The sequence below is a fragment of the Salmo salar genome, chromosome ssa14, assembly GCF_905237065.1.
Source record: "Salmo salar chromosome ssa14, Ssal_v3.1, whole genome shotgun sequence".
Classification (NCBI taxonomy): Eukaryota; Metazoa; Chordata; class Actinopteri; order Salmoniformes; family Salmonidae; genus Salmo; species Salmo salar.
Genome location: NC_059455.1, coordinates 71,604,885 through 71,631,178, shown reverse-complemented (window position 1 = coordinate 71,631,178; position 26,294 = coordinate 71,604,885). Strand labels below are relative to the sequence as shown.

Here is a 26,294-nt window from a genome sequence, read left to right as displayed (position 1 = left end):
ATGACTAGGTCTGTGTCTCTGTCTCTACCATGACTAGGTCTGTGTCTCTACCATGACTAGGTCTGTGTCTCTGTCTCTACCATGACTAGGTCTGTGTCTCTGTCTCTACCATGACTAGGTCTGTGTCTCTGTCTCTACCATGACTAGGTCTGTGTCTCTGTCTCTACCATGACTAGGTCTGTGTCTCTGTCTCTACCATGACTAGGTCTGTGTCTCTGTCTCTACCATGACTAGGTCTGTGTCTGTCTGTCTCTACCATGACTAGGTCTGTGTCTCTGTCTCTACCATGACTAGGTCTGTGTCTCTGTCTCTACCATGACTAGGTCTGTGTCTGTCTGTCTCTACCATGACTAGGTCTGTGTCTCTGTCTCTACCATGACTAGGTCTGTGTCTTCTGTCTCTACCATGACTAGGTCTGTGTCTGTCTCTACCATGACTAGGTCTGTGTCTCTCTACCATGACTAGGTCTGTGTCTCTGTCTCTACCATGACTAGGTCTGTGTCTGTCTGTCTCTACCATGACTAGGTCTGTGTCTTCTGTCTCTACCATGACTAGGTCTGTGTCTCTGTCTCTACCATGACTAGGTCTGTGTCTCTGTCTCTACCATGACTAGGTCTGTGTCTCTGTCTCTACCATGACTAGGTCTGTGTCTGTCTGTCTCTACCATGACTAGGTCTGTGTCTCTGTCTCTACCATGACTAGGTCTGTGTCTGTCTGTCTCTACCATGACTAGGTCTGTGTCTCTGTCTCTACCATGACTAGGTCTGTGTCTCTGTCTCTACCATGACTAGGTCTGTGTCTCTACCATGACTAGGTCTGTGTCTGTCTCTACCATGACTAGGTCTGTGTCTCTGTCTCTACCATGACTAGGTCTGTGTCTCTGTCTCTACCATGACTAGGTCTGTGTCTGTCTGTCTCTACCATGACTAGGTCTGTGTCTCTGTCTCTACCATGACTAGGTCTGTGTCTGTCTCTACCATGACTAGGTCTGTGTCTGTCTCTACCATGACTAGGTCTGTGTCTCTGTCTCTACCATGACTAGGTCTGTGTCTGTCTGTCTCTACCATGACTAGGTCTGTGTCTGTCTGTCTCTACCATGACTAGGTCTGTGTCTCTGTCTCTACCATGACTAGGTCTGTGTCTCTGTCTCTACCATGACTAGGTCTGTGTCTCTGTCTCTACCATGACTAGGTCTGTGTCTCTGTCTCTACCATGACTAGGTCTGTGTCTGTCTGTCTCTACCATGACTAGGTCTGTGTCTGTCTGTCTCTACCATGACTAGGTCTGTGTCTCTGTCTCTACCATGACTAGGTCTGTGTGTCTGTCTCTACCATGACTAGGTCTGTGTGTCTGTCTCTACCATGACTAGGTCTGTCTCTGTCTCTACCATGACTAGGTCTGTCTGTCTGTCTCTACCATGACTAGGTCTGTGTCTCTGTCTCTACCATGACTAGGTCTGTGTCTCTGTCTCTACTATGACTAGGTCTGTGTCTGTCTGTCTCTACCATGACAAGGTCTGTGTCTCTGTCTCTACCATGACTAGGTCTGTGTCTTGTCTCTACCATGACTAGGTCTGTGTCTGCTCTACCATGACTAGGTCTGTGTCTCTGTCTCTACCATGACTAGGTCTGTGTCTCTGTCTCTACCATGACTAGGTCTGTGTCTGTCTGTCTCTACCATGACTAGGTCTGTGTCTGTCTCTACCATGACTAGGTCTGTGTCTCTACCATGACTAGGTCTGTGTCTGTCTGTCTCTACCATGACTAGGTCTCTGTCTCTGCCATGACTAGGTCTGTGTCTGTCTGTCTCTACCATGACTAGGTCTGTGTCTCTGTCTCTACCATGACTAGGTCTGTGTGTCTGTCTCTACCATGACTAGGTCTGTGTCTTCTGTCTCTACCATGACTAGGTCTGTGTCTCTGTCTCTACCATGACTAGGTCTGTGTCTGCTGTCTCTACCATGACTAGGTCTGTGTCTCTGTCTCTACCATGACTAGGTCTGTGTCTCTGTCTCTACCATGACTAGGTCTGTGTCTGCTGTCTCTACCATGACTAGGTCTGTGTCTGTCTGTCTCTACCATGACTAGGTCTGTGTCTGCTGTCTCTACCATGACTAGGTCTGTGTCTGTCTGTCTACCATGACTAGGTCTGTGTCTGTCTCTACCATGACTAGGTCTGCTGTCTGTCTCTACCATGACTAGGTCTGTGTCTGTCTGTCTCTACCATGACTAGGTCTGTGTCTCTGTCTCTACCATGACTAGGTCTGTGTCTGTCTGTCTCTACCATGACTAGGTCTGTGTCTCTGTCTCTACCATGACTAGGTCTGTGTCTCTGTCTCTACCATGACTAGGTCTGTGTCTGTCTGTCTCTACCATGACTAGGTCTGTGTCTCTGTCTCTACCATGACTAGGTCTGTGTCTCTGTCTCTACCATGACTAGGTCTGTGTCTTGTCTCTACCATGACTAGGTCTGTGTCTGTCTCTACCATGACTAGGTCTGTGTCTCTACCATGACTAGGTCTGTGTCTGTCTGTCTCTACCATGACTAGGTCTGTGTCTCTGCCATGACTAGGTCTGTGTCTGTCTGTCTCTACCATGACTAGGTCTGTGTCTCTGTCTCTACCATGACTAGGTCTGTGTCTCTGTCTCTACCATGACTAGGTCTGTGTCTGCTGTCTCTACCATGACTAGGTCTGTGTCTGTCTGTCTCTACCATGACTAGGTCTGTGTCTCTGTCTCTACCATGACTAGGTCTGTGTCTCTGTCTCTACCATGACTAGGTCTGTGTCTCTGTCTCTACCATGACTAGGTCTGTGTCTGTCTCTACCATGACTAGGTCTGTGTCTGCTGTCTCTACCATGACTAGGTCTGTGTCTGCTGTCTCTACCATGACTAGGTCTGTGTCTTCTGTCTCTGCCATGACTAGGTCTGTGTCTGTCTGCTCTACCATGACTAGGTCTGTGTCTGCTGTCTCTACCATGACTAGGTCTGTGTCTGTCTGTCTCTACCATGACTAGGTCTGTGTCTGCGTCTCTACCATGACTAGGTCTGTGTCTCTGTCTCTACCATGACTAGGTCTGTTCTGTCTCTACCATGACTAGGTCTGTGTTGTCTGTCTCTACCATGACTAGGTATGTCTCTGTCTCTACCATGACTAGGTCTGTGTCTGTCTCTACCATGACTAGGTCTGTGTCTCTACCATGACTAGGTCTCTGTCTCTACCATGACTAGGTCTGTGTGTCTGTCTCTACCATGACTAGGTCTGTATCTGTCTCTACCATGACTAGGTCTGTGTCTGTCTCTACCATGACTAGGTCTGTGTCTGTCTCTACCATGACTAGGTCTGTGTCTGTCTCTACCATGACTAGGTATGTGTCTGTCTCTACCATGACTAGGTATGTGTCTGTCTCTACCAGGGCTCTGACCAGGACTGTACTTAGTTTAATCTCCACCCCGCAACTTCCCTCTTGTAATACAACCTCATTTACATCGTGATATGACAACCTCTGTGTATCCCAGACACTCACACCAGACCTCTCCACAGTGAGCCCCTCATGTTAGACAGCACAAGGAACGAAGGTGCGTCTCAGCGACAGTGTCTGTTTTGCATCGGCTGTATATTTGCATTCGCCAGACTTTTGCATAGTATACAGTGAGGGAAAAAAGTATTTGATCCCTTGCTGATTTTGTACGTTTGCCCACTGACAAAGAAAGGGTCAGTCTATTATTTTAATGGTAGGTTTATTTGAACAGTGAGAGACAGAATGACAACAAAAATATCCTGAACAACGCATGTCAAAAATGTTATAAATTGATTTGCATTTTAATGAGGGAAATAAGTATTTGACCCCCTTTCAATCAGAAAGATTTCTGGCTCCCAGGTGTCTTTTATACAGGTAACGAGCTGAGATTAGGACCACACTCTTAAAGGGAGTGCTCCTAACCGCAGCTTGTTACCTATAAAAAAGACACCTGTCCATAGAAGCAATCAATCAATCAGATTCCAAACTCTCCACCATGGCCAAGACCAAAGAGCGCTCCAAGGATGTCAGGGACAAGATTGTAAACCTACACAAGGCTGTAATGGGCTACAAGACCATCGCCAAGCAGCTTGGTGAGAAGGTGACAACATTTGGAATAAACATTAAAGAACTGTCAATATCCCTCGGCCTTGGGCTCCTTGCAAGATCTCACCTCGTGGAGTTGCAATGATCATGAGAACGGTGAGGAATCAGCCCAGAACTACACGGGAGGATCTTGTCAATGATCTCAAGGCAGCTGGGACCATAGTCACCAAGAAAACAATTGGTAACACACTATGCCGTGAAGGACTGAAATCCTGCAGCGCCCGCAAGGTCCCCCTGCTCAAGAATACATATACATGCCCGTCTGAAGTTTGCCAATGAACATCTCAATGACTCAGAGGACAACTGGTGAAAGTGTTGTGGTCAGATGAGACCAAAATGGAGCTCTTTGACATCAACTCAACTCGCCGTGTTTGGAGGAGGAGGAATGCTGCCTATGACCCCAAGAACACCATCCCCACCGTCAAACATGGAGGTGGAAACATTATGCTTTGGGGGTGTTTTTCTGCTAAGGGGATAGGACAACTTCACCGCATCAAAGGGACGATGGACGGGGCCATGTACCGTCACATCTTGGGTGAGAACCTCCTTCCCTCAGCCAGGGCATTTAGAATGGGTCGTTGATGGGTATTCCAGCATGACAATGACCCAAAACACACGGCCAAGGCAACAAAGGACTGGCTCAAGAAGAAGCACATTAAGGTCCTGGAGTGGCCTAGCCAGTCTCCAGACCTTAATCCCGTAGAAAATCTGTGGACGGAGCTGAAGGTTTGAGTTTCCAAACGTCAGCCTCGAACCCTTAGTGACTTGGAGAAGATCTGCAAAGAGGAGTGGAACAAAATCCCTCCTGATATGTGTGCAGTCCTGGTGGCCAATTACAAGAAACGTCTGACCTATGTGATTGCCAACAAGGGTTTTGCCACCAAGTACTAAGTCATGTTTTGCAGAGGGGTCAAATACTTATTTCCCCCATTAAAATGCAAATCATTTTATAACATTTTTGACATGCGTTTTTCTGGATTTTTTTGTTGTTATTCTGTCTCTCACTGTTCAAATAAACCTACTATTAAAATTATAGACTGATCATTTCTTTGTAAGTACAAACGTACAAAATCAGCAGGGGATCAAATACTTTTTTCCCCCACTGTACATCTGCGTCTTAATGAAAGAACCTGTTCATCAAAAGTGATGAAATGCATTTTGTGAATGTTGACTAATTCACATAGTTAAGGAGAAATCTGGTTATATGCAGCCGGGGAGAGGAGAGATCTTGTCAAGCAAGAGAGTGGCATCTGTCCCTCTGGCTGAAGGACATACAGTACACACACAAACACACAGTGGAGGAGGGAGGGGGTGGATGAGGAGGATGAGGGAGGATGAGTAGCGGGTAGAGGAGGAGGAGGAGGGAGGGGTGGATGAGGAGGAGGGGGAAGGATGTGTAGCGGGGTAGAGGCAGAGGAGGAGGGAGGGGGTGGATGAGGAGGATGAGTAGTGGGGTAGAGGAGGAGGAGGATGGAGGGGGTGGATGAGGAGGATGAGGGAGGATGAGTAGTGGGGTAGAGGAGGAGGAGGAGGGAGGGGTGGATGAGGAGGAGGGGGAAGGATGAGTAGCGGGGTAGAGGAGGAGGAGGAGGGAGGATGAGTAGTGGGGTAGAGGAGGAGGAGGGTGTGGATGAGGAGGAGGGAAGATGAGTAGTGGGGTAGAGGAGGAGGGAGGGGTGGATGAGGAGGGGGAGGGAGGATGAGTAGCGGGGTAGAGGAGGAGGAGGAGGGAGGGTGTGGATGAGGAGGAGGGAGGATGAGTAGCGGGGTAGAGGAGGAGGGAGGGGTGGATGAGGAGGAGGAGGGAGGATGAGTAGCGGGGTAGAGGAAGAGGAGGGAGGGGGTGGATGAGGAGGGGGTGGATGAGGAGGAGGAGGGAGGATGAGTAGAGGAGGAGGAGGAGGGAGGGGGTGGATGAAGGGGAGGGGGAAGGATGAGAGTAGCGGGGTAGAGGAGGAGGAGGAGGGAGGGGGGGGAGGGGGGAAGGATGAGAGTAGCGGGGTAGAGGAGGAGGAGGAGGGAGGGGGTGGATGAGGGGGAGGGGGAAGGATGAGAGTAGCGGGGTAGGGGAGGAGGAGGAGGGAGGGGGTGGATGAGGGGGAGGGGGAAGGATGAGAGTAGCGGGGTAGAGGAGGAGGAGGAGGGAGGGGGTGGATGAAGGGGAGGGGGGAAGGATGAGAGTAGCGGGGTAGAGGAGGAGAAGGAGGGAGGGGGTGGATGAGGGGGAGGGGGAAGGATGAGAGTAGCGGGGTAGAGGAGGAGGAGGAGGGAGGGGGTGGATGAGGGGGAGGGGGAAGGATGAGAGTAGCGGGGTAGAGGAGAAGGAGGGGGAGGGGGTGGGGAGGGGGAAGGATGAGAGTAGCGGGGTAGAGGAGGAGGAGGAGGGAGGGGGTGGATGAGGGGGAGGGGGAAGGATGAGAGTAGCGGGGTAGAGGAGAAGGAGGGGGAGGGGGTGGGGGAGGGGGAAGGATGAGAGTAGCGGGGTAGAGGAGGAGGAGGAGGGAGGGGGGTGGGGGAGGGGGAAGGATGAGAGTAGCGGGGTAGAGGAGGAGGAGGAGGGAGGGGGTGGATGAGGGGGAGGGGGAAGGATGAGAGTAGCGGGGTAGAGGAGAAGGAGGGGGAGGGGGTGGGGGAGGGGGAAGGATGAGAGTAGCGGGGTAGAGGAGGAGAAGGAGGGAGGGGGTGGATGAGGAGGGGGTGGATGAGGAGGAGGAGGGAGGATGAGTAGAGGAGGAGGGAGGGGGTGGATGAAGGGGAGGGGGAAGGATGAGAGTAGCGGGGTAGAGGAGGAGGAGGAGGGAGGGGGTGGGGGAGGGGGAAGGATGAGAGTAGCGGGGTAGAGGAGGAGGAGGAGGGAGGGGGTGGATGAGGGGGAGGGGGAAGGATGAGAGTAGCGGGGTAGAGGAGAAGGAGGGGGAGGGGTGGGGGAGGGGGAAGGATGAGAGTAGCGGGGTAGAGGAGGAGGAGGAGGGAGGGGGTGGATGAGGGGGAGGGGGAAGGATGAGAGTAGCGGGGTAGAGGAGAAGGAGGGGGGAGGGGGAAGGATGACAGACAGTCTCTCTGGGGTTTAACATGTAGGTTGGGCTGTTCTGTAACCATCCATTGAACCATGAATGTGGTGTGTAGATCAGGCCCCAGTGGAGACAGCCAGGGTTGGTAGAGCTGAAAGTCACAGGCTCCATGCTGAGAGATGATCACTCTGGATGGGGTTAAAGATTGATTGATGGATGGACAGAAAAACATGATGATAACCTGTTTGTACCTGCTCTATGCTTACAGGCACTGCGCACGCACGCACGCACGCACGCACGCACACACGCTTGGCAAAGCTCAATGGATTACACACATGGGTTGAGGGCCAGTCAGCTTTCCATGGAAACAAAGGCATGTGTTTACACGCACACACACTTGCACATACATACACAAACCTTTTCCCACATACAGTGTCTGAATATCGAGAGACCCATCAAGTCCCTCTACTATCTGCTTATCCTCCTTTTCACTACACTCTCTTGATTACACATCATCAGAACACATCACATTCCTTTTCACTACACTCTCTTGATTACACATCATCAGAACACATCACATTCCTGTGTGTTCATTATTTCATCATCACTTTTTTGTTAATGATCTCAGAATACGTGTCATTCTGCTCATGGTTGAGAAGAGAGAGTCAGTGGTTGGCTGGTTGTCACCTTTGACCCCAGGTTCACTGTTCCATGCAGGAGTCAATAGAAACTGCTGGACCATCTGAACAGTACATTTGTCCAAAGCTTTTTGTAAACCACCATTAGCTTCAATCTTCGACCTGAATCATTGAGTTACGGTTTAATGCATTGTACTCTATTCTTAGAATAGCCTTGTATCAATGTAGATTTTTCTCTCTCGCCCTCTCTCTCTTTCCAGACGTTGGAAGCTGTGATGACATTTAAGTACTCGGGAGGAGCAGGCAGGGTGGAGGGCTACTACCGGGACCTGACCCTGGGTGTGCATGTTGACGTAGAACCCTCTGTGTTCTTCACCAGGGTCAGCACACTACCAGCCACCAGGTAAACACTATCAACACTTTATTCACTATCACTTCTGGGGAGCGGCGAACAGTGAACAAACATTAAGGTTACCTTACCTTCCTATGGATAAAGTGCATCGACAGACGGTCGACATCACTGTCCCAACAACGCCCGGCAAAAACACAACCACCGCACTACGCTGTCGCAACTTTGAGACAATGTTACAGTGTTTGCTAGGCTGTTACTTCTGTACCATTTAACTAGATGTTTCCGCTTCTCTTATCCTGCTGTATCAGTCATTCCTACCCTCAACAGTCATCTAACTAACTCCTAGTACTGTTTGTCCTTGCTATCTCTGTCCTATTAGTAAGGGCACTGTGTTGTGTTCCACGGTTCCACTTTAACTGTGATGACGCAAAGTGTTTGTTGTGTTTTTCCATCTTGACTGGGTAAACACGTCGCACCAGATCCCCCTCAGTCCCCACTTCCTGCTCCTCTACCCAGCAGACCAGACCAGACCAGACTAGACCAGGGCTCTGCTCTGCTCAGTGACATTATTGTCGCTGTAACAATGGGAAATCGGAAAGATGGCATTTCTACTGACAGGCCTAGGTGGTAACGGATGAATATTATCTCTCCTAGCTTTCACTCCCTTTCTCTCTCTCTCTCTCTCCTCTCTCTTGCTCTACTCTCTTTCTCTGTCTCCTCTTTCTCTCCCTCCCCCTTGTCATCTCTCCGGCTCTGTGGAAAAAGCCAGGTTGCAGAAGCGAGGGAGAGAGGGAGGGAGACAGATCGTACTCCAGTAATCACCACTTGAGGTGAATCATTCGCTGTAATAATATCTGCAGTTTAACCAATCCATCTTCCTCTCTATCTTTCTGCTCTGGTGATAAATCTGTCTCTTCTCTCCTCCGCCCTGCAGTCACTATCATCTTGTCACTCCCCCTTTTCTCCCTCCCTCACTCATAGATCTGCCTCTCCCTCGCTACCTCCCACCTCCCCCCCAAACTATTTCTCCTAATCAGACACAGTAGATTTGTAGATTTTGCTCCTTCAATCTCGACGTGAGTCTCTCTGGAGTTTTCTCAAGCGATGCTGCGTTGTCTGTGAAAGGAAAGGTAGTGACATTTCCACAGAGAATACCCTCTGTATATCTGTTTACAGTATCCCAGCAGTACTGTCTCTCTCTGGGTTCATATGACAAAAGTTGACATTAATTGAGAGGTGATTCTCAGAGGAGATCCATAATTCACTGTGAAAGTAGGGAGGAGAGAGAAATTAGAGAAGAGAGAGAGTGGAGGAGAGTGGAGGAGAGAGAGAGTGGAGGAGAGTGGAGGAGAGAGAGAGTGGAGGAGAGAGAGAGTGGAGGAGAGAGGAGAGGGAGAGGAGAGGAGAGAGTATGGGAGAGGAGAGAAGAGAGGGAGCGGAGGGAGAGAGAGAGAGAGGAGAGGAGAGAGAGAGTAGAGAAGTGAGAGAGGAGAGTAGAGGAGAGAGGGAGAGAGTGGCGAGGGAGAGGAGAGAAGAGGAGAGAGTGGAGAGGGAGAATAGAGAGGGAGAATAGAGGAGAGGGAGAATAGAGGAGAGTGGAGAGGGAGAGGGAGAGTAGAGGAGAGGGAGAAGAGAGAATGGAGAGGGAGAGGAGAAAGTGGAGAGGGAGAGGAGAGAGAGAGAGGTAGAGGAGAGAGAGAGGTAGAGGAGAGAGAGAGGGAGAGGAGAGAGGAGAGAGAGGGAGAGAGGAGAGAGTAGAGGAGAGAGTAGAGGAGAGAGAGAGGGAGAGGAGAGAGTAGAGGAGAGAGTAGAGGAGAGAGTAGAGGAGAGTGTAGAGGAGAGTGTAGAGGAGAGTGTAGAGGAGAGTGTAGAGGAGAGTGTAGAGGGGAGTGTAGAGGAGAGAGAGAGAGGGCGAAAGAGAGAGGAGAGAGAGATGGGAGAGAGAGGGGGAGAGAGTACAGGAGAGAGAGAGAGTACAGGAGAGAGAGAGAGTACGGAGAGAGAGAGAGAGTACGGAGAGAGAGAGAGAGAGACGGAGAGAGAGAGAGAGAGAGAGAGAGGAGAGAGAGAGAGACGGACAGAGAGAGAGGGAGAGAGAGACGGACAGAGAGAGAGGAGAGAGAGACGGACAGAGAGAGAGAGAGGGAGAGAGAGACAGAGAGGGAGAGACAGAGAGGGAGGGAGAGAGAGAGACCGAGAGAGAGAGGAGAGAGAGAGAGAGAGAGAGGAGAGAGAGAGAGGAGAGAGAGAGAGAGAGAGAGAGGAGAGAGGGAGAGGAGAGACAGAGAGGGAGAGGAGAGAATGCACTTGTACACCAGGTACCAGTCAGTGTGGGTTTCTCTCTCTGACCCCAATTGACACATTGGATCTGGGTGTAAATGAATAGACGGTATCTTGAGTCCTTACTGTCCATCGTTTTAGACAGGGTTTAGTTAGAGCTGCATACATTTGCCTTATCTTTATACGTAGATCTTTCCATATTGTCTACTGCAGTTTCCCAGTGTCTAAACTGTCTGGAATAATGCAGTTGAGCAGCAAGTGAACTCCTCTATTCAGCGATCGCTTTCTGTCTGTATTTTCGGCCGTCCTCTGTGGCTTCAAAATGTGGACTTAAAGAGACCTTTGAAAAGGAATGTGAATAAAAACCTGTTTTTCTAGTTTTATACTGCTGCTCTTACAATGTACCACACTACTGCTGTGAGGGGTAAAGGGGGAGGGACTGTCTCTGTCGGTTACTCTTTCTCTCTCTCGCTTTCTCTCGCTCTATATTTCTCTCTCGCTCTATCGCTCTCATCTCTGGAGAACCTTTCTATGGCTTGGTGTAGTGATTAAGTGGGCCAGTGCAGCTCACTTCATTCCATTACAGTACATAAAGCAGGTCTTTCACAGAAAAAGCCCTTAAATAGGGAGACTGAAACAGAGAAAAGGATGCTTGTTGATCTCTCTCTCTCTCTCTCTCTCTCTCTCTCTCTCTCTCTCTCTCTCTCTCTCTCTCTCTCTCTCTCTCTCTCTGTCTCTGTCTCTGTCTCTCTCTCTCGGTCTCTCTCTCTCTGTGTCTCTGTCACGGTCTCTCTCGCTCTCTGTCTCTCTCTCTGTTTCTCTCTGTCTCTCTCTCTGTCTCTCTCTCTGTCTCTCTCTCTGTCTCTCTCTCTGTTTTGGTCTCTCTCTCTGTCTCTCTGTCTCTCTCTGTGTCTCTGTCTCGGTCTCTCTTTCTCTCTTAATTGAATTCAAGGGGCTTTATTGGCATGGGAAACATATGTTAACATTCTCTCTCTCTCTCTCTCTCTCTGTCTCTCTCATATATTTATATAGCTGACAAGGTACAAATCTGTCATTCTGCCCCTGAACAAGGCAGTTTACCCACTGTTCCTAGGCCGTCATTGAAAATAAGAATTTGTTCTTAACTGACTTGCCTATTTAAATAAAGATAAAATAAATTAAAAAATATGCGAGTGTAAGAAAAACGAAATTTCTTATTTCTCCCACTTCCTGATTCAATTTTTCTCAGGTTTTTTGGCTGCCATATGTGTTCTGTTATACTCACAGACACCGTTCAAACAGTTTTAGAAACTTCAGAGTGTTTTCTATCCAAATCTACTAATAATATGCATATTCTAGTTTCTGGGCCAGAGTAGTAACCTGTTTAAATTGGGTACGTTTTTCATCCGGCCGTGAAAATACTGCCCCCTAGCCCCAACAGGTTAAGAACACCTTCCTAATATTGTGTTACACCCACTTTTGTCCTCAGAACAGCCTCAATTCGTCGGGACATGGACTCTACAAGGTGTCAAAAGCATTCCACAGGGATGCTGGCCCATGTTGACCCCAATGCTTCCCGCAGTTGTGTCAAGTTGGCTGGTAGTGGATCTCTACTCCGAATAGCTCGTTCCATTTCCTCCCGCAGATGCTCAATTGGATTGAGATCTGGTGACTGGGCAGGCCACTGCAGGAAGCTGAATTCACTGTGTCTGATATTTGTGGAACCATTCCTGGACAATCCTAGTCTTGTGGCATGGGGCATTATCCTTCTGAATAAATCTATTTGCAGATGGATACACTGCTGCCATGAAGGGATGCACCTGATTAGCAATGATGTTCAGATACCCTGTGGCATTCAAACGTTGCTCCACTTTTATCAAGGGGCTCAATGTTTGCCATGAAAACACACCCCACACCATCACACCACCACCACCAGCCTGCAATGTTGACACACAGAATGATAGATACATGTACTAGTGGTTTTCTCCATACCCTAGTCCTCCCATCAGTGTAAAACAGCTGGAATCAAGATTCATCAGACCTCCTCCCCTTCATCTACACTGATGGAAGTGGATTTAACAAGTGAAATCAATAAGGGATCAAAGCTTTCACCTGGATTCACCTGGTCAGTTTATGTCATGGAAAGAGTAGGTGTTCCTAATGTTTTGTGTGTGTGTGTGTGTGTGTGTGTGTGTGTGTGTGTGTGTGTGTGTGTGTGTGTGTGTGTGTGTGTGTGTGTGTGTGTGTGCAGTTGAAGTCGAAATTTTACATACACTTAGGTTGGAGTCATTAAAACTAATTTTTCAACCACCACAAATGTTTTGTTAACGAACTGTAGTTTTGGCAAGTCGGTTAGGACATCTACTTTGTGCATGACACAAGTAATTTTTCCAACAATTGTTTACAGACAGATTATTTCACTTATAATTCACTGTATCACAATTCCAGTGGGTCAGACGTTCCAGAAAATGATGTAATGGCTTTAGAAGCTTCTGATAGGCTAATTGACATCATTTGAGTCAATTGGAGGTATACCTGTAGATGTATTTCAAGGCCTACCTTCAAACTCAGTGCCTCTTTACTTGACATCATGGGAAAATCAAAAGAAATCAGCCAAAACCTCATATAAAAATGTAGACTTTTGGAGTTACTTGTTGGACAAATAAGTATAAAATAATACATTTTCAGTTATTTTTTTGCATGCAATATAGCTCAGTATTTGGATTCATTTTATACAGTCTTTTTCACTCGTCTTTATAATGTGTGCCAATAATTATGACCTGACTGAAGTCAGGTGCAGGAGAGCAGAGATTTGTTGACAGGCGCACACTTTATTACGGCAAGAGAGAGATACAGATGGACGCAGCTGCATAAAAAACCTCCTCCAGCCTACAAGGCAAAGTGTATAGCGCGCAGAAATGTCACACAACATAAATGTATAGCGATACAAATAAGCTTTGTGAAAACACACGGAAAATAACAAACGCTTAGCCTAGTGCGTACAACAAGTAACACACAAATCATTTCACACAAAGACATGAGGGGGAACAGAGGAATAAATACAATTAGTGTGATTGAGGAATGCAAACCAGGTGTGAATTGAACAAGACAAAACCAATGGATAATAGAAGAGTGGAGCGGTGATGGCTAGAAAGCCGGTGACGTCGACCGCCGAACGCCGCCCGAACAAGGAGAGGAGCCGACTTTGGCCGAAGTCGTGACAGTGAAATAGTCAATGATCCATTCATGATAGAAACCTGTTGGAACCATACCAATACTGCATACAGCAGCTGGGGTCTGTTATCTGACATACTGGTCCATACTGTCAGACACACACACGAGCACAAACACACACACAGATGTTTCATATTACCAGGACATGATTCAGTCTTCAGTCTAAACCTGTTCTTAGTTGCCCAGCCTTCTGTCTGCTCTGTTCCCCACAGGCTCTCTCTCACACACACACACACACACACACACACACACACACACACACACACACACACACACACACACACACACACACACACACACACACACTAAAAATAGCAACACATTGGCAGCACTCTAAATCCAACTAGCCCAAGCCTAATCAAGCATATTTATTTCACGTGGGAGTGTATAGGAGGGCTGAGGACGTATTGTCAGTGTTGTGCCGGTGGAGCCGCTGTGGAATCAGCACATATTGATCGTGGATCCTGAGGATTGACCAGCCATTGAGCTGCTTCTCCTCTTTCTCGCTGCCTTCTTCATCTGCCCAGTGATGATGATCCTTCTATCCTGTGGTGATGGCAGACATTTTGACCACTACCACACCTCAAAGTCAGACACCAAGCCCCACAGCATTAGGCTAGCTAGGCCACCTGTGTGTTGCTGTTTCAGATGAGACTATCTGAATAACAATAAGCTAGCTAAAGGAGTGACGGTGGCTGAAGTGGTCTCATCCATAGTCTCAGGGTTTGCAGGCTGTGGATTTGTTTGGGGAGACAGCCAGTCACATGATTTGCATGTCCATCTGTTTAAAAGCTCATTTGGCTGTCAGTGGTGGCTCTAAGAAGTGATGAGCTACCGTGGGCAGCCAGGTTTGGTGAATGGGTTGCCAAGTTTGGTAAGTTATTCTTCTCCGACGGGACGGGAGGCCTCTCCACCAATCATTAACGGTGAATGGCTGATCTCACGGCTCATTCGTCAGCATGACATAGCGCTGTCCAGAAATGGGAGACATTCATTATCCGGTGGTGTTTGTGGGAGGGTGGAGGGTGTTTGCGTGTGAACATTCGAACACACACGTTACATAACGGAAACACATTAAGGAGTACTCGTCCATTCCTGTCCTGTCCTAACATCACAACATCAAAGGTATTAGTCCTTTCATCAGGGCCAGTTTCCTAGCTGTTGTAGGTGTATTTCTTCTCTCCTCTCTAGCCTGTCTCTCTCTGTCTGTTTCTCTTCTTCAGCCTGTCTCTCTCTGTCTGTTTCTCTTCTCCTCTCGAGCTTATCTCTGTCTGTCCGTTTCTCCTCTCCAGCCTCTCTCTGTGTCTTTCCCCTCTCCAGCCTCTCTCTGTCTGACTGTTTCTCCTTTCCTCTCCAGCCTGTCTCTGTATGACTGTTTCTCCTTTCCTCTCCAGCCTGTCTCTGTATGACTGTTTCTCCTTTCCTCTCCAGCCTGTCTCTGTATGTCTGTTTCTCCTCTCCAGCCTGTCTCTATTTGTCTGTTTCTCCTCTCCAGCCTGTCTATGTTTGTCTGTTTCTCCTCTCCAGCCTGTCTCTGTATGTCTGTTTCTCCTCTCCAGCCTGTCTCTATTTGTCTGTTTCTCCTCTCCAGCCTGGCTCTGTTTCTTCTCTCCAGCCTGTCTATGTTTGTCTGTTTCTCCTCTCCAGCCTGTCTCTGTATGTCTGTTTCTCCTCTCCAGCCTGTCTCTATTTGTCTGTTTCTCCTCTCCAGCCTGTCTATGTTTGTCTGTTTCTCCTCTCCAGCCTGTCTCTGTATGTCTGTTTCTCCTCTCCAGCCTGTCTCTGTATGTCTGTTTCTCCTCTCCAGCCTGGCTCTGTTTTTGTTTCTCCAGCCTGTCTCTGTATGTCCTTTTCTCCTCTCCAGCCTGTCTGTCTGTTTCTTCTCTCCAGCCTGTCTCTGTATGTCTGTTTCTCCTCTCCAGCCTGTCTCTGTATGTCTGTTTCTCCTCTCCAGCCTGTCTCTGTATGTCTGTTTCTCCTCTCCAGCCTGTTTCTATTTGTCTGTTTTTCCTCTCCAGCCTGTCTCTGTTTGTCGGTTTCTCCTCTCCAGCCTGTCTCTGTATGTCTGTTTCTCCTCTCCAGCCTGTCTCTATTTGTCTGTTTCTCCTCTCCAGCCTGTCTATGTTTGTCTGTTTCTCCTCTCCAGCCTGTCTCTGTATGTCTGTTTCTCCTCTCCAGCCTGTCTCTATTTGTCTGTTTCTCCTCTCCAGCCTGTCTCTGTATGTCTGTTTCTCCTCTCCAGCCTGTCTCTATTTGTCTGTTTCTCCTCTCCAGCCTGTCTGTCTGTTTCTCCTCTCCAGCCTGGCTCTGTTTCTCCTCTCCAGCCTGGCTCTGTTTCTCCTCTCCAGCCTGTTTGTCTGTTTCTCCTCTCCAGCCTGTCTATGTTTGTCTGTTTCTCCTCTCCAGCCTGTCTCTGTATGTCTGTTTCTCCTCTCCAGCCTGTCTCTGTATGTCTGTTTCTCCTCTCCAGCCTGTCTCTATTTGTCTGTTTCTCCTCTCCAGCCTGGCTCTGTTTTTGTTTCTCCAGCCTGTCTCTGTATGTCCTTTTCTCCTCTCCAGCCTGTCTGTCTGTTTCCTCCAGCCTGTCTGTCTGTTTTTTCTCTCCAGCCTGTCTCTGTATGTCTGTTTCTCCTCTCCAGCCTGTCTCTGTATGTCTGTTTCTCCTCTCCAGCCTGTCTCTGTATGTCTGTTTCTCCTCTCCAGCCTGTTTCTATTTGTCTGTTTCTCCTCTCCAGCCTGTCTCTGTTTGTCGGTTTCTCCTCTCCAGCCTGTCTCTGTATGTCTGCTTCTCCTCTCCAGCCTGTCTCTGTATGTCTGTTTCTCCTCTCCAGCCTGTCTCTGTATGTCTGTTTCTCCTCTCCAGCCTGTCTCTGTATGTCTGTTTCTCCTCTCCAGCCTGTCTCTGTATGTCTGTTTCTCCTCTCCAGCCTGTCTCTGTATGTCTGTTTCTCCTCTCCAGCCTGTCTCTGTATGTCTGTTTCTCCTCTCCAGCCTGTCTCTGTATGTCTGTTTCTCCTCTCCAGCCTGTCTCTGTATGTCTGTTTCTCCTCTCCAGCCTGTCTCTGTATGTCTGTTTCTCCTCTCCAGCCTGTCTCTGTATGTCTGTTTCTCCTCTCCAGCCTGTCTCTGTTTGTCTGTTTCTCCTCTCCAGCCTCTCTCTGTCTGACTGTTTCTCCTTTCCTCTCCAGCCTGTCTCTGTATGACTGTTTCTCCTTTCCTCTCCAGCCTGTCTCTGTATGACTGTTTCTCCTTTCCTCTCCAGCCTGTCTCTGTATGTCTGTTTCTCCTCCCCAGCCTGTCTCTATTTGTCTGTTTCTCCTCTCCAGCCTGGCTCTGTTTCTCCTCTCCAGCCTGTCTATGTTTGTCTGTTTCTCCTCTCCAGCCTGTCTCTGTATGTCTGTTTCTCCTCTCCAGCCTGTCTCTATTTGTCTGTTTCTCCTCTCCAGCCTGTCTATGTTTGTCTGTTTCTCCTCTCCAGCCTGTCTCTGTATGTCTGTTTCTCCTCTCCAGCCTGTCTCTGTATGTCTGTTTCTCCTCTCCAGCCTGTCTCTATTTGTCTGTTTCTCCTCTCCAGCCTGGCTCTGTTTTTGTTTCTCCAGCCTGTCTCTGTATGTCCTTTTCTCCTCTCCAGCCTGTCTGTCTGTTTCTCTCCTCCAGCCTGTCTGTCTGTTTCTTCTCTCCAGCCTGTCTCTGTATGTCTGTTTCTCCTCTCCAGCCTGTCTCTGTATGTCTGTTTCTCCTCTCCAGCCTGTCTCTGTATGTCTGTTTCTCCTCTCCAGCCTGTTTCTATTTGTCTGTTTTTCCTCTCCAGCCTGTCTCTGTTTGTCGGTTTCTCCTCTCCAGCCTGTCTCTGTATGTCTGTTTCTCCTCTCCAGCCTGTCTCTATTTGTCTGTTTCTCCTCTCCAGCCTGTCTATGTTTGTCTGTTTCTCCTCTCCAGCCTGTCTCTGTATGTCTGTTTCTCCTCTCCAGCCTGTCTCTATTTGTCTGTTTCTCCTCTCCAGCCTGGCTCTGTTTCTGTTTCTCCAGCCTGTTTGTCTGTTTCTCCTCTCCAGCCTGTCTCTGTATGTCTGTTTCTCCTCTCCAGCCTGTCTCTGTATGTCTGTTTCTCCTCTCCAGCCTGTTTCTATATGTCCTTTTCTCCTCTCCAGCCTGTCTCTGTATGTCTGTTTCTCCTCTGCAGCCTGTCTCTGTATGTCCTTTTCTCCTCTCCAGCCTATCTCTGTATGTCTGTTTCTTCTCTCCAGCCTGTCTCTGTATGTCTGTTTCTCCTCTCCAGCCTGTCTCTGTATGTCCTTTTCTCCTCTCCAGCCTGTCTCTGTATGTCCTTTTCTCCTCTCCAGCCTGTCTCTGTATGTCTGTTTCTCCTCTCCAGCCTGTCTCTGTATGTCTGTTTCTCCTCTCCAGCCTGTCTCTGTATGTCTGTTTCTCCTCTCCAGCCTGGCTCTGTTTGTCTGTTTCTCCTCTCCAGCCTGTCTCTGTATGTCTGTTTCTCCTCTCCAGCCTGTCTCTGTTTGTCTGTTTCTCCTCTCCAGCCTGTCTCTGTATGTCTGTTTCTCCTCTCCAGCCTGTCTCTGTATGTCTGTTTCTGCTCTCCAGCCTGTCTCTGTATGTGTGTTTCTCCTCTCCAGCCTGTCTGTCTGTTTCTCCCCTCCAGCCTGTCTCTGTATGTCTGTTTCTCTTCTCCAGCCTGTCTCTGTTTCTCCTCTCCAGCCTGGCTCTGTATGTCTGTTTCTCTTCTCCAGCCTGTCTCTGTTTCTCCTCTCCAGCCTGGCTCTGTTTCTGTTTCTCCAGCCAGCCTGTCTTTCTGTTTGTCCTCTCCAGCCTGGCTCTATTTCTGTTTTTCCAGCCTGTCTGTCTGTTTCTCCTCTCCAGCCTGTCTGTCTGTTTCTCCTCTCCAGCCTGTCTCTGTATGTCTGTTTCTCCTCTCCAGCCTGTCTCTGTATGTCTGTTTCTGCTCTCCAGCCTGTCTCTGTATGTGTGTTTCTCCTCTCCAGCCTGTCTGTCTGTTTCTCCCCTCCAGCCTGTCTCTGTATGTCTGTTTCTCTTCTCCAGCCTGTCTCTGTTTCTCCTCTCCAGCCTGGCTCTGTTTCTGTTTCTCCAGCCAGCCTGTCTTTCTGTTTGTCCTCTCCAGCCTGGCTCTGTTTCTGTTTTTCCGGCCTGTCGGTCTGTTTCTCCTCTCCAGCCTGTCTGTCTGTTTCTCCTCTCCAGCCTGTCTGTCTGTTTCTCCTCTCCAGCCTGTCTGTCTGTTTCTCCTCTCCAGCCTGTCTGTCTGTTTCTCCTCTCCAGCCTGGCTCTGTTTCTCCTCTCCAGCCTGGCTCTGTTTCTGTTTCTCCAGCCTGTATGTCTGTTTCTCCTCTCCAGCCTGTCTGTCTGTTTCTCCTCTCCAGCCTGGCTCTGTTTCTCCTCTCCAGCCTGTCTCTATTTGTCTGTTTCTCCTCTCCAGCCTGTCTGTCTGTTTCTCCTCTGCAGCCTGTCTCTATTTGTTTCTCCTCTCCAACCTGTCTCTCCTCTCGCCTTACCGCCTGTCTCAATCTGTTTCTCCTCTCCAGCCTGTCTCAATCTGTTTCTCCTCTCCAGCCTGTCTCTGTATATCTGTTTCTCCTCTCCAGCCTGTCTCGATCTGTTTCTCCTCTCCAGCCTGTCTCGATCTGTTTCTCCTCTCCAGCCTTTCACGATCTGTTTTTCCTCTCCAGCCTGTCTCGATCTTTCTCCTCTCCAGCCTGTCTCAATCTGTTTATCCTCTCCAGCCTGTCTCGATCTGTTTCTCCTCTCCAGCCTTTCTCGATCTGTCTTACACATCTGTCTGTTTCTCCTCTCCAGCCTGTCTGTCTGTTTCTCCTCTGCAGCCTGTCTCTATTTGTTTCTCCTCTCCAACCTGTCTCTCGTCTCGCCTTACCGCCTGTTTCAATCTGTTTCTCCTCTCCAGCCTGTCTCAATCTGTTTATCCTCTCCAGCCTGTCTCTGTATGTCTGTTTCTCCTCTCCAGCCTGTCTCTGTATGTCTGTTTCTCCTCTCCAGCCTGTCTCTGTATGTCTGTTTCTCCTCTCCAGCCTGTCTCGATCTGTTTCTCCTCTCCAGCCTGTCTCGATCTGTTTCTCCTCTCCAGCCTGTCTCGATCTGTTTCTCCTTTCCAGCCTGTCTCGATCTTTCTCCTCTCCAGCCTGTCTCGATCTTTCTCCTCTCCAGCCTGTCTCGATCTGTTTATCCTCTCCAGCCTCTCTCGATCTGTCTTACACATTCTCTTTTTCTTATTTTTCCACAAAACATAGGTAAAAGACATCATTCCTTGGAAAAATAAATAGTTTTAAGAATGGTGTTATATTTTCTCTGAAATTAGAATAGTGTACACTGAGTGTCCAAAACGTTTAGAACAGCTTCCTAATATTGTGTTACTCCCCTGTTTTGCCCTCAGAACAGACGCAATTCATTGGGGCATGGAGTCTACAAGGTGTTGCAAGCATTCCACGGGGAAGCTGTCCCATGTTGACTCCAATGCTTCCCACAGTTGTGTCAAGTTGGCTGGATGTCCTTTGGGCGGTGGACTATTCTTGATACACACAGGAAACTGTTGAGCGTTAAAACAACAGCAGCGTTGCAGTTCTTGACGCACTCAAACCGTTGCGCCTGGCACCAAATAGCATACCCCTTTCAAAGGCACTTAAATGTTTTGACCGGCCTATTCACCCTCACAATCCAGGTCTCAATTGTCTCAAGGCTTTAAAAAAATCCCTTTTTTTAGCTGGTCTCCTCCCCTTCATCTACACTGATTGAAGTGGATTTAGCAAGAGACATCAGTAAGGGATCCTTAGCTTTCACCTGGATTCACCTGGTCAGTCTGTCATGGAAAGAGCATGTTTGTACACTCAGTGTATGTACTGTAGTCCATTGTGCAGACGGGAGTTACTCAAAACGCAACTGATCTCAAAGATCTATTCTATCACCCATGTACTGAAGGCAAGGTGTAGGACGACTGCTAGCTCACCTACTTTCCAGACCACAAACCTGCAAAGGACCGCTTTACCCTCAGCCGTCCCGTCTAACTGCTTCCCTCCCTCCCTCTTAGAGACACCATGTCCTCAGCCCTTCCACTCTACTTTTTTCCTCCCTCCTCTTAAATCCCAGAGTTAAAGGAGACTTCATCAGAGTTTGTCCCGGCCCCCTAATAAAGTGTCAGGGTAATTAAAATACCATATTTCTAGCAGGAGCGTCCATGTTTCTCCAACTGTCTCTTTGTCTCTGCTGGAGGACATGATTAACCCAGTGGACGGTTGTACCAAAAGAGAGAGAGGGGGGAGACAACTGATTTATCCTCCACACAGTTTAGCTGGACCATCAATCAGGAAGCACCGACACAGCAGCTTAGCCAATCAGGAGAGAGCGACATACAGTAGAACAGGGCTGTGAAAACGGTCACCACAGCAGTAGCTTAATAGCGAAAACTATCAGGAAGTCATCTGGGCGACGTGTATAATGTTGCAACATGCACATCGCAGACGTTGGCTCTGTAGCCGACGTAGAAATGTTTTGAAAGTGAACCTTTTCAACAAGTATCCAGCGGGGAGACTGACTGATACCCTTGGTGTTGCTAAGTGAACACTGAACTGACCTTTCAATTTTATTTGGGGTATATCAGTACATTATTAATCAACTTAATATCAATTTAACAGTGTATTCTAGTGTTCTGTGTCTGTGTACATCAGCTAATGTACTGGCTTGTGTGTTTGTGTTCTGTTTCTCTTTCCATTTTGAAGAGAGTAGGCATGACTCTCGTTCGCAATTACACGCTGGATGTTGTATTACTTCAAGTTAAAAACATCTGCTCTCTCCCCTGTACCCATCATTTGTCTGTGTTTGTGTGTGTGGTTTTAACCCGGTTCTATCTTTCTCCCCAGAACCCGTCAGTGCCATCTGCTGCTGGACGTGTTCAACTCAACAGAACATGAGCTGACGGTCAGCGCCAACAACAACCAGGACTTGGTGCTGCACGCCTCAGAGTGTCAGAGGTATGTGACCTTTAACCTGCCCATTCACAGGGAGCCAGTGGATAACAGTCCATTCCATGTTTTAAATGTACACACATTGTGGGCCAGGTTTCTCTTATGAACATGAGCAGGTAAATGAATCATCGTATATGAACACAAACTCAAATCCAACCAGTCAGAGTCATATTTGTGAACGATATACACTGAGTGGACAAAACATTAGGAATACCTGCTCTTTGACCAGGTGAAACCTATGATCCCTTATTGATGTCCCTTATTTATGAGACATGGATAGTGAATGAGTGCCATTCAGAGGGTGAATGGGCAAGACAAAATATTTATGTGCCTTTGAACGGGGTATGGTATTAGGTGCCAGGCGCACCGGTTTGTGTCAAGAACTGCAACGTTGCTGGGTTTTTCACACTCAACAGTTTCCCGTGTGTATCAAGAATGGTCCACCACCCAAAGGACATCCAGCCAACTTTACACAATTGTGGGAAGCATTGGAGTCAACAAGGGGCAGCAACCCTGTGGAATGGTTTCTGCACCTTGTGGAGTCCATGGCCTGGCGAATTGAGGCTGTTCTGGGGGCAAAAAGGGGGGGGTGCAACTCAATATTAGGAAAGTGTTCTGAATGATTTGTACACTGTGTATACTGTGACCAAGCCCATGTTGTGTGTGTGAATCATGTGACATATATTGCCTACATATAGCCTGCAGTGTATCTTCTGTCTTCAAGTGCTTTAAACAGCGTTCTAATAGCTGGAGTTGGGTTAATGAGACTGTAATGGCTAAGTATGGATTAGTGCCGACGGGTCAACACTGTCCTGTTGACCTAACCATGGTAGTTAGGTCCATTATTGACATCCCACTCTGGGGTGTTTTACTGGGGGTCAATAACGACAGCCTCTGGAGCCGCCCTTTAAAGGGGTAGTTCACCCAAATGTTCAAAATGACATTGGTTTCCTTACCCTGTAAGAAGTCTATAGACAAGGTGAACTAACCAAATCACAGACTGCTGTCTTAATTTGGCCATAGACTGCTTACAGGGTAAAGAAACCAATTAATCATTTTGTGAAGTGGGTGAACTATGCCTTTAACATCGTCCTTTACTAGATAACCTATACTTTCTAAATATGTCTATGGAGCTGCTCATGTCACTGGATTTTAGTATGAGACAAGATATTCCTGTTGACTTTGAACACTAAGCGGGGGCTCAATCAGTAGCCGGCTGTATCTCTCAACACACATTCATTCTGCATTGATGAAGACATGTCGGACATTTGTTTACAGTGAGAGCTGCTGTACGTCTTGAGATGGGATTATTCCGACACTGTCGCTTCCTCTCCCTTTCCCTTCCCCCTCTCCATCTCTGAACCTCTCTCCCTGCCTCCATTCCTCTCCTCTCTTCCGCACACCGCCTGTTATTCCTCTGAACGAGTTATGACTCCTGTCACAGCTATCTCTGAGGAGCGTCCTTCCTCCTGCTATGAATGCGGGTGGGGAGGTGTGTGTGTGTGTGTGTGTGTGTGTGTGGGGAATGTGCGTGTACACCGTGTGTGACCCACAAGCCTTCCTCTACAGGAGAGGAATGTTCTCTTACTGCCTGCATCTGAGACAACACAGGGTGGTGTGGGGCTGTTCCTTAGTCTACAGGAGAGGAATGTTCTCTTACAGCCTGCATCAGAGACAACACAGGGTGGTGTGGGGCTGTTCCTTAGTCTACAGGAGAGGAATGTTCTCTTACTGCCTGCATCTGAGACAACACAGGCTGGTGTGGGGCTGTTCCTTACTCTACAGGAGGGGAATGTTCTCTTACTGCCTGCATCTGAGGCAACACAGGGTGGTGTGGGGCTGTTCCTTACTCTACAGGAGAGGAATGTTCTCTTACAGCCTGCATCTGAGACAACACAGGGTGGTGTGGGGCTGTTCCTTAGTCTACAGGAGAGGAATGTTCTCTTACTGCCTGCATCTGAGACAACACAGGGTGGTGTGGGGCTGTTCCTTAGTCTACAGGAGAGGAATGTTCTCTTACAGCCTGCATCAGAGACAACACAGGGTGGTGTGGGGCTGTTCCTTAGTCTACAGGAGAGGAATGTTCTCTTACTGCCTGCATCTGAGACAACACAGGGTGGTGTGGGGCTGTTCCTTACTCTACAGGAGAGGAATGTTCTCTTACTGCCTGCATCTGAGGGAACACAGGGTGGTGTGGGGCTGTTCCTTACTCTACAGGAGAGGAATGTTCTCTTACAGCCTGCATCAGAGACAACACAGGCTGGTGTGGGGCTGTTCCTTAGTCTACAGGAGAGGAATGTTCTCTTACTGCCTGCATCAGAGACAACACAGGGTGGTGTGGGGCTGTTCCTTAGTCTACAGGAGAGGAATGTTCTCTTACTGCCTGCATCTGAGACAACACAGGGTGGTGTGGGGCTGTTCCTTAGTCTACAGGAGAGGAATGTTCTCTTACAGCCTGCATCTGAGACAACACAGGGTGGTGTGGGGCTGTTCTTTTCAGCCACACAGCCATATAGCGGAGTATTCTCACACTATCCTTCTGTAGGACTATTGGAAAATGTCTCTAGAAATGGTTAACTAGCATGTTTATCTTTCTTATTCTCTACATGGCTGGTTCATAAGTTAGGTCAATTTTGCTGTTGCAAAGATAGAGGAAGGTTTCCTAACTTTTCCAGGAAAGTGACAGTAAGACTTTGGACCGCCCTGTTCTCCTGTCTATGGTACAGCAATAACACGTTAGGAATGATGAACCCACTGCCTTCGGAGAGGTCTTGTCAAGAGGTCGGGCTGTCTTTTAAAGACTTTTAATTCAAAGTGTGCCCATGGGAGAAATATATTTCACCCCCCCCCAGTCCTTTTTCCACAAAACTTCATGTAAAATTGTTGAATGAGCTTCCTGTAAACAATAGATATTATATTCCTTCTCTTTTAGCCAGGTAAATACTGATCGTCTTTTCTTATTATCTGCTAGGCCATTACAATTGTAACTGGCTATACTTATTTCACCACTTACCATAATGAGACACAACTTTAAATTCTATTTATGAAAATATATGTTTGTAAACGTACCATTAAAAAGTAACATGATGATTGAGTGTCAATATAGCTGTACCATGATTTGCATTGCTACTTGGTCCCCACCATTCCACCCTCTAAAAGCCCTCCTCATCCCGAGTTGGGTTGTCATCCCAATGCCCGGCAGACCACCCCCGACCCCCTGTATCCCATAGCCCTGAAAAGACTGGGATCCAACCTTCGAAAAGAGCACACAGGGCCGTTTACAGAACAGAAGTAGATCAGATGCATTTCCATCACCCTTACCTCGATTTGTATTATATATAGCCATCAAAAAAATATATATATTTTAAGAATCCTGTTTCTTATTTTCCATAATTAGCTATTAATATTTGTAGTAATGTAGGCAATTTATGAAAAGGTTTTTACCTCTCACCAGTCTCACCATTATCAAAATTACATTATTGCAAGCAATTATTATATTAGCAAACAATTGTTGTGAATCATCCTCTATTGTCCCTAACATCTTTTCTCCTTTGCAACAGTTGTGAGATACACACATACACCCACACACTCATACACACTCAACTCTTTCCCCCCACACAACCATAGGCTCACATTCTCAACAGTTGCACCATCCCAGAGCCCAACTCAAGAAAGGTCTTGATTTACAAATGCATTTAAAGTTGCAGCTGTATGAGAAGGCCTGCAAGACCGTGCAAAAAATGGGCAGAAATGGAGAGATTTTATTAACCATTGTCATGACCTAGATGATGGAGGTCAAATGTACACCTTTTCTCTGAAACACCCACAACACGGTCCCCCGTATTGGCCATATTCCCAAGCATCTCCATGCAGTCAGGCTTTTGATTTTGTGCCACAATAATATACCCCCTCTCTGAATGTCCGAGTGTGACCCCCTCCCCATGGGGCACTGTCTTCGTGATACGCAGAGTAGGTGAATGTATGATCTCTGCATGTGTGGTTCCAACCGTGAAGCATGGAGGAGGAGGTGTGGGGGTGCTTTGCTGGTGACACTGTTAGTGATTTATTTACAATTCAAGGCACACTTAACCAGCATAGCTACCACAGAATTCTGCAGCGATATGCTATGCCATCCCATCTGGTTTGCGCTTAGTGGGACTATCATTTGTTTTTCAACAGGGCAATAACCCAAAACACACCTCCAGGCGGTGTAAGGGCTATTTGACCAAGAATGAGATGAGTTTGGGATGGGTTGGACTGCAGAGTGAAGGAAAAACAGCCAACAAGTGCTCAGCATATGTGGGAACTCCTTCAAGACTGTTGGAAAAGCATTCCTCATGATGCTGGTTGAGAGAATGCCAAGATTGTGCAAAGCTGTCATCAAGTCAAAGGGTGGCTACTTTGAAGGGTCTGAAATATATTTTGATATGTTTAACAGTATTTTGGTTACTACATGATTCCATATGTGTTATTTCATAATTTTGATGTCTTTACTATTATTCTATAATGTAGAAAATAGTAAACATAAAGAAAAACTCTTGAATGAATAGGTGTATCCAAACTTTTGACTGGTACTGTATATTTTATTTTATTGGATGGGGACCCCCATGCCGACCCCTCGGAGGGAGGGGCCCGCCCCACAGTTTGGGAACCACTGATTTAAAAGACACTAGGC

General features: G+C 47.9%; 1 protein-coding gene across 2 annotated transcripts in view; it reads left to right on the top strand.

Moving 5' to 3' along the window:
• LOC106570238 (trafficking protein particle complex subunit 9) overlaps positions 1-26,294 on the top strand; it is a 361,123-nt gene that overhangs the window by 234,503 nt on the left and 100,326 nt on the right. For both annotated transcript variants that reach the window (XM_045694753.1, XM_045694752.1), the window contains 2 exons: positions 8,036-8,178; positions 21,515-21,625. In XM_045694753.1, the coding sequence (XP_045550709.1) occupies positions 8,036-8,178; positions 21,515-21,625 (254 nt within the window). The remainder of the gene's footprint in view (positions 1-8,035; positions 8,179-21,514; positions 21,626-26,294) is intronic.